The 7,326-nt window shown below is 54.8% G+C and overlaps 1 protein-coding gene across 2 annotated transcripts in view; it reads left to right on the plus strand.

Annotated features, from left to right (window-relative positions):
- The window catches only part of LOC127752376 (uncharacterized), a 52,034-nt gene that overhangs the window by 18,147 nt on the left and 26,561 nt on the right, over window positions 1-7,326 (plus strand). The window contains exons 2-3 of one of the 2 annotated variants that reach the window (XM_052277656.1): window positions 5,468-5,667; window positions 6,597-6,796. In XM_052277656.1, the coding sequence (XP_052133616.1) occupies window positions 5,468-5,667; window positions 6,597-6,796 (400 nt within the window). The remainder of the gene's footprint in view (window positions 1-5,467; window positions 5,668-6,596; window positions 6,797-7,326) is intronic. The other variant, XM_052277655.1, reaches the window with a different exon arrangement.

The following is a 7,326-nucleotide window of genomic DNA, read 5'->3' on the forward strand; positions in this document are numbered from 1 at the left end:
GACTGACGGACTGACGGACTGACGGACTGACGGACTAACTGACGGACTGACTGACTGACTGACGGACGGACGGACGGACGGACGGACGGACGGACGCGGGCAGCAGACGACACTATTCTCTTGCGCCCAACCGATAGTGTCTCATCTGGTCTGTCGCGGCCGATTGATCCGCCAGCCTAATGCCTAATTATTATGAAAGGTGTCCTAACAGTGAGGTAAGTGGCCGCGGCTGCTAGCCTCTCCGTGCCACTCCGCCGCGCCACTCCTCTGCCCTGACGCAACCCCCCCCCCTCCCCTCTCTCCCTCGCGAGCGCAGACGGGACGCCCCAGCCTCACTACGTAGCCGTTAGGACCGTCTGCCCCACTGTGCCCCAGACCTCCACGCCCCGCGGGGCTCCGCGGGGCCCACCGCTTGGTGGTGGTGGTCGTTCCCTCCGCGCCGCGAGGCTCCGCGCCACGCCACGCCAACGCCACGCCACGCCACGCCAACGCCAACGCCACGCCACGCCGTGCCTCGTAGCGCCACGCGGCCTGCTGCCCGCGGCCGAAGCTTGCTGGTAGCGATTGTAAAGCAATAACACCGTGACGTCACCGCGACTTACTTTCGGGGATGGTCGCGCTCGGGCCGCGTGGCGAGCAGCCCGTTTCTATGTCAAGTGCAGAAAGCACCTGTTTTTATTTTCACGACGTGCGCATCTGTTTTGCGCGCCTCCAAGCTATAACTCTCTGGAAAAAAAAATAACACCAAAACGAAAGTAAGATTGCTCCATTGTTCGTTTGTTTAATTTTTTTATTATTCAACGAGCCAGTCGCGAATGACAGACGGGTTGCTGCACCACCGTCATCTGTTCGTCTTTCGTCGACACAACTTCTTTGCGCCTCTAATGGTTCCTTATTTTCATACAAAGGAAACGCTCGTGCAGCGCTCGATGCGATGTGGGTCCTGTACAGTCCGTCCTCACGAGCCTCAGGGCCGAGCGGGCGAGCCGGGGCGAGCCGAGCCGAGCCCAGACGTGAATCTCAATAAATCCAAAGGACTCGGTCAAAAATGTAAATGATTATCAATGCGACATGAAACGCGTCGCCGTCCTAACCGGCTGTCCTCGCTGCGTTCGGCATTAAATATCTCACTCACTCGACTTGTTTCTGCCTGAAGCGGCATTTTTATGAATTCCCATCGAAACTCCGATAAGAAGCGAGCCAAACAAAACTGGGTGCCGTTCATAGACACCCAGTCATAGACACTGTCGCCGCATGCATGTATGCGATCGAAATCGAAATCGGTATGCTGTTTTTCTTCTTCTCGTTTTTTTTTACAGAAAACTGTTCAAGCGCCCTTTAAAAAGAAAAAGAAAGAAAAGAAACAGAACGGGGTGATTGAATTCATTGAGTTTGTCTGTGCGTGGCTATGGATGACTGGTCGGCCCGCAAATTGAAGTCTCGTACTCGAGCGCACACCCGTCGCCCGGCACAGCCGTGCGACCGGGGGCAGAGACCTTCACACGTGAAGCGCAACCCACTGACCACTTTCTCTCTCTTCCACCCGCGGAGGAGATGCGGCAGAGAGGAACAGAGACAGGGTCGAGCCGACGCCTTGTGAATGGGACACGGATGGCAGGTATAGGGAAGATTTTGCACTTTTTTTCGCAGAACGTTGCATGCCACCGAGCTGTTATTTTCATCCAAAAAGCCGACGACGACGCTCTTGCACACTATTTCGATGTGGCTGGCGGGCCCCAGCGGCTGAGAAGGAGTGCGTGAGTAGTTGAAAACAAGTGATAGAGATTGTCCACAAAGCGCGTCTGTTTTTCTTTGATCTATTCGGCAAATTCGGGAGCTTGGCGCCTGCGAGACTCCGGGTAGGCCATCCCGCAGTACACGCATGCGCTGCAGACAAGAAGTTGCCTACTTGGCAGGCGGTATGAGAGCTTGCAGAGGCTGAACTATAAAGTTTCGTGACGGGCGTACTTTCCGGACGATACCTTGAGCAAATGCGGGGCTCGCTGATGAAAATATTGAAGGCAGGGCAGACCTGTCACACAATGCGCGATTCCTCTACTATAACCCGTCCGACGGGGTCCTCTTACGGCGGGGGTGTCGGCTCGGCTGTCATGCTTTACGTGTCACGGCCGGTGGGAGGACGACCAGGGTGACCCGTGGGAGGACCCTATAACCTTAAAGGAAATTGGGCAGGACCCGGGAGACGACAAATGTGTTGTTATGTTGTTGTTTCGGCTGTTGTTGTTGTTGCTGTTGTCCGTGTCCCGTACAAGGGAAAGGTTAAGCCCGTGCGCCCGCCATTGCGAAATACTTTCAGCACTCACACGACCCCAGATCGCTTGGCGGAGCGGGACTGCATGTCTAATGACCCTTTTCGACAACCCATCCAAAGGGGCACCAACTCCGAACTTTCGTGCACTGTGATAACACTCTGAAATAGTGAATATCACTCAATAATCACGTAACAATCGCTAATATCGACTGAATATTATGGATATTATTTTCCCCGTGAACCAGGGACTCCGGAGAATGCACACGAATGACGGGAGGTCATTTTATATTTTCACCTACCTATTATATCACTCTAAAACAAGTTGAATTTTCTCCCTTCGGATGCGACCTTCAAGTTGACGTGCGTGACGTCATCATGGCGCTCATGTTTGCCAGTCGGGTGCAATTAGAAATACGCATAGTGCGCGGCGCATCCTGCGCGGGCTAGGCTGCCGCCGCTGCCGCCGCTGCAGCCGAGGCTGGCGCAGGCTATGGCGCCCCTGCGGGCCCGGGGCCCGGGGCCCGGCCCGGCGGCGTGCTGTTGCAGCGGCGGCAGCGGGACCTCCTGTCCGCTCGCGTGAGCAGCTCAGTGAGGTGCACCCGGCCCGGGGACTATCTGTGTGTTGCGCAGGCCGACCGGCGCCGACCAGCACAGCGGATCAATAAAAGCGTAGTTGTTGTAGTGCGTCGGCGAGTTGTTCCCCTGCCGGGGTAACTTGCCGCGCCAGTGAGTGAGCAAGGTAGAAGAGGTAGAAAGGCATAATCATGTATGGTGATAAAATTGAATCGAACCGACAAGACCCTATAGTCGGACAAGCTCGAGTCATAAAAAAAATGTCGAAAACGGCGCTCTGTATTTCAACTGCAGGAGCTGCGAGCTACGCTGTTAAAAGCTGACAGTGATTTTCACCGAAAGCTACAGTGAAAGCCTGCAGCAGTAGCTTCAGTAGATTCACTGTAGCTTACACTGAAATTCACCGTAAGCTACGGTGAATCTCACCGTAAGCTACGGTGCTGTAGGCTTTAACTGTAGCTTACGGCGAAAATCAATGTAAGCTTTTAACAGTATGGTGACTACATGAGGGCGCTGACCGCTGACAGAGAGAGAGGAGCGTACCTAACGAAAGATGTGACCCTTTCCATATTTCCCACGGTGATTATCGAATATCGTCATTCTGTTTCGGACGCGCCACAGAGTCACACGCGTCTCAATCAAATGTCACTAAACCTTACGAGCTCCGTAATGGATTAAAAAAAAAATTACTTCGTATGACTGGTCCCTACCCTGCCGCACCGTCAGTTGGCCTATGGTATCGGAGCCAAGACGGGTCCAACGCTCTAGCCAAGGTCAGTGCAGCGGCGGCTGCAGCAGACCAGACCAGACGGCTCGGCTCGCCTGGCCCACGCGCTTACGGCTAGCCGAGCCGAGCCTAGCGAGCTATGCCAATGAGGCTGGCTATGGAGGCTCGCGGGCGCTGACCCGGTCTGGGGCCCGACCAGAGGGGACCAGTCAGCAGCCTCCCAGCGGTTGGCGGATGGCGGGGTGGCGCCGACGGCCTTCTTGTCGCTCAAGCCCGGCGTCCTCTTCATCGTCTCCCTCCCTCCCTCTCCTCTCCTCTCCCTCTCTCAACGATCGAATCTGGCGCAAATTTATGTTTTGCCGACCCACAAATTTTGCATGCTAATTGACCGGTCAGGGAGGGGCGGGGGAGGGGGTTGCGCTGTCGTCATTTTGATCTCTCCACAAAGAAGGTGTTAAGCCCCATTTTACACTCCATTTGTTTTGCGATCTTGCTTCTGCCAGCAAAACCCTCCTCCTGGCGCGACGAAGAGCTCTCCGGGGTTGCCAAAAAAAAAAAAATCCTTAGTTCATTCATGATTGTTTCGCTGTGCCATGTCGTCGGCCAGGAGCAGAGGCGGTATTTACAGTGGCGGTCAAATTGAGCAAGTGTGGCAGTGAGTGGCCCGGCTGCTCCGCAATGCTCCTGTGCAGAGAGAGGGGGGGGGGGTAAGGGGCCCTAGCCGCAAAAGGCGCCCGCCCCCTGCCTGGACCCAGCTGGACCCCCCGGGGCGTTACGAAACACTTTTCGGGGGCGCCGCCGCCTCGGTCATACGCCGCCGCCGACGTGCCCATCGACATGCTGCCCCCCCCCCCCTGCCCCTTTTCCACAGCAGAACTGTTTGTCGTTTTCGGCTGAGCAATGCCGCCAGGGAAGGCAGTTTCACATCTCTCCCCACACCAGCGACCAATGTCAAGGTCAGCGTCATGAGAAGCGTAATAATAATTCTGATAATGCGAGTGTCAGAGCGGTTTCCGAATAATTATCTATAAACAGCTACCTAATTCGATATCACTATGAGACACAATAAAAACTTTTCAAGTGATTCGGGTGTAACGCATTATCACCATAAGGACGGACTGTACTTGAGCGCCTGGAGAGCAGGCAGGCCTGTCGAGCACGCGCGCCCGGCGGGGCTGCCTACCGGGCCGCCGTCAGGCGCCGTCAGGCGCCGTCAGGAGCCGTCACGCGCTGTGGGACCCCTCCTGCGCTCAGGTCACCGCCCAGGCCGGCCATCCCTACAGCTCTGTCTGTCTGTCTGTCTGTCTGTCTGTCTGTCTGTCTGTCTGTCTGTCTGTCTGTCTGTCTGTCTGTCTGTCTGTCTGTCTGTGTCCTGACGACTTCCTCTGCTCATAGCCACGCTCCGCATAGCAAAGGTATGCCCCACACGCCACGCCGCGCCGCGCCGCTCCGCACGCTGAGCAGACCGCCTCCTGTTATGCAACAGACTGATGTGCGCGCTACCGAACGCAGCGCGCGACAAGTTTGGGCACTTTTGCACTTTTGCGAAGATGGGGCGACGGTACGGTGCTGTAACTGAGGCTGTAAAACAACGCAGCGAGAGACGGGCAGACAGCTGTCGGGTACGACCGTTAACAAAAAAAAAAAAAAGAAGTTTAAAGTCGTGGTACCAATGACTAGTACAGTTGACTGAATTGCGCTGGACCTCCTCGCACCTCGCCACTTCAAGTGGGCTTCAAGAAGCCCACTCAGTGAAGAAGAACGTTTCCTATTAAACAAGAACAACTTTCTCTATGTGTCACACACTTGTTTGTATGTTTGTTACACACTTGTAGCTGTCGAGCAGCCCACGGCATTGCACTCCTGAATAAAGCCCTCTTTCTCCTCCTCCGCAGTGAACGACGCCACGGGCAAGTACGGCGGCGGCTACTTCTTCGGCAACACCTACTGGATGGGCTCGCAGACGCTGTGCGTCAACCTGGCGCACAACACCTCGTCCCACAGGAAGGACGTCGGCCACCTGACGCCGCCCTTCCCGGCCGCCTTCTTTGTCATCAGGGCCGACCTCAGCCTCCCCGAGTCTGTCGCCGAAAACGTGAGTTACTGGGGACCTAAACACAGGTCATGACTACGAGGTCATGCTTACGGTGAAAACCGGAAGAGCTGCTGAAAATGGCACCGAGGAGTGCGTTAGTGATCCCAAACCGTACGTATTTACCCCCCCCCCCCTCCCTCCCGATCTGCTTCTTTGAGGCAGGCAATAGATCGAGGCTAGATGCTTCGGCCGCGGAAGGGGAATCCGTATTGTCGGTTCACTCTCTTCCGCTGCAGCAGGGAAGGGAAGCACTGCCATTTCCGGCAGAGGTCCACCCGACGGGGGCTCGCTCGGCGTGCCTCGTGCGGGCGATCTGGATAAGCAAAACGAGGTGGTTTAGAAGGAAATTAAAGCGCGAGCAGCGAGAGGGAGAGAGAGGGGGGGGGGCGAGAGTGAGAGTGAGATGGAGAGAGAAAGACTGAGCGCGTGCCCGCTGCGCTGTGCTTGGTGTTGGTGAGTGAGCACGGCAGCGCGTGGACCGTCCCATTAGCACCCCATCCTCCTTCTCCGCACACTGCCTGCATGTTTTCCGTGCAACGCAAAAAAAAATATAAATAGATGAAAACAGTTTGCGGCTCGGCTGGTGCTGATGGCACTGCCACTCTATTGCGTCCTTGTTTGACCTGCACCGCTTTGTTTGCGGGGACGCGTAACAGGCGCCCGTGTGGACCGAAGGCGTTAAGACATGAGGCAGATTGCAACTCTTGTGCGTGAGGGTGCGTGGCTGCTTTACATCGAGCTCACACACACACACACACACTAATGTCCGATGTCCGCCCCAACAACCTCCAACACCTCCACAAACGCCCCCTCCCTCCTTTTCTCCTCAAAGTTCTGAAAGATTGTATATTTTGGGTGAAAAACAACAAAAATCGCTGGAAAATTTAAAGAGAAGCTGCTCTTGTTTTGACTTTTACTCGTGTTTCCAGATGCGGACGGTGAACATGGGGCTGTGCCTGCCGGCGAGTTGCGGCGCCCGCGATATATCCCGCCTCATCGACCTGTCCGTGGAGACTGCCAACTCCGTGGACCCCCGGGCCGCCAAGGCCAGGTCCTTCAAGGTCACCTCTGTGCGCACACCCTCCACCGAGTACCTCTTCTGGGAAGACTCTACCTTCTGGGTCCTTGTGTAAGTTCAATTCTATAATATACATTTTTTGTGTTCTGTGAGGCAAACGTCCATGGGTCAGACCATCGTCCTTGGGCTATACACTCTAAATGTCAAGGACAATTTTTGTAACTAGCACCGGACTTCTGCGTGCATAACTGGAATCAGATACAATATTGTGACTTGCTAGTCACTAAATGTGTGTTGGTAGTTACAATATTGTATCTGAGCTAGTTATGCACACAGAAGTCCGGTGCTAGTTACAAAAATTGTCCTTAGACATTTAGAGTGTACGGCCGGATTGCGTTCTTAACGGATTTCCTTTTCGCTCTGAAGGCTCTGGTTGAGAAATCACCCTGGGCACTGCGATCAGGTGAAAAGCAGCATGAAAGCCGTGCTAGGTGAACATTCCAAAATGGATTCAGGAAAAGAAAATAACTCAATTGATTTGACTTTAGTGCCCTTTCTCGGGCTATATAATGCGAAGTGCATGCGCCACATTTTCAAAACTCTAAAACGACGCCAATGGGCTTAGGTTGTCCCTCGATCCC

The sequence above is a fragment of the Frankliniella occidentalis genome, unplaced genomic scaffold (genome assembly GCF_000697945.3).
Source record: "Frankliniella occidentalis isolate FOCC.00 unplaced genomic scaffold, Focc_3.1 Scaffold11, whole genome shotgun sequence".
NCBI lineage: Eukaryota > Metazoa > Arthropoda > Insecta > Thysanoptera > Thripidae > Frankliniella > Frankliniella occidentalis.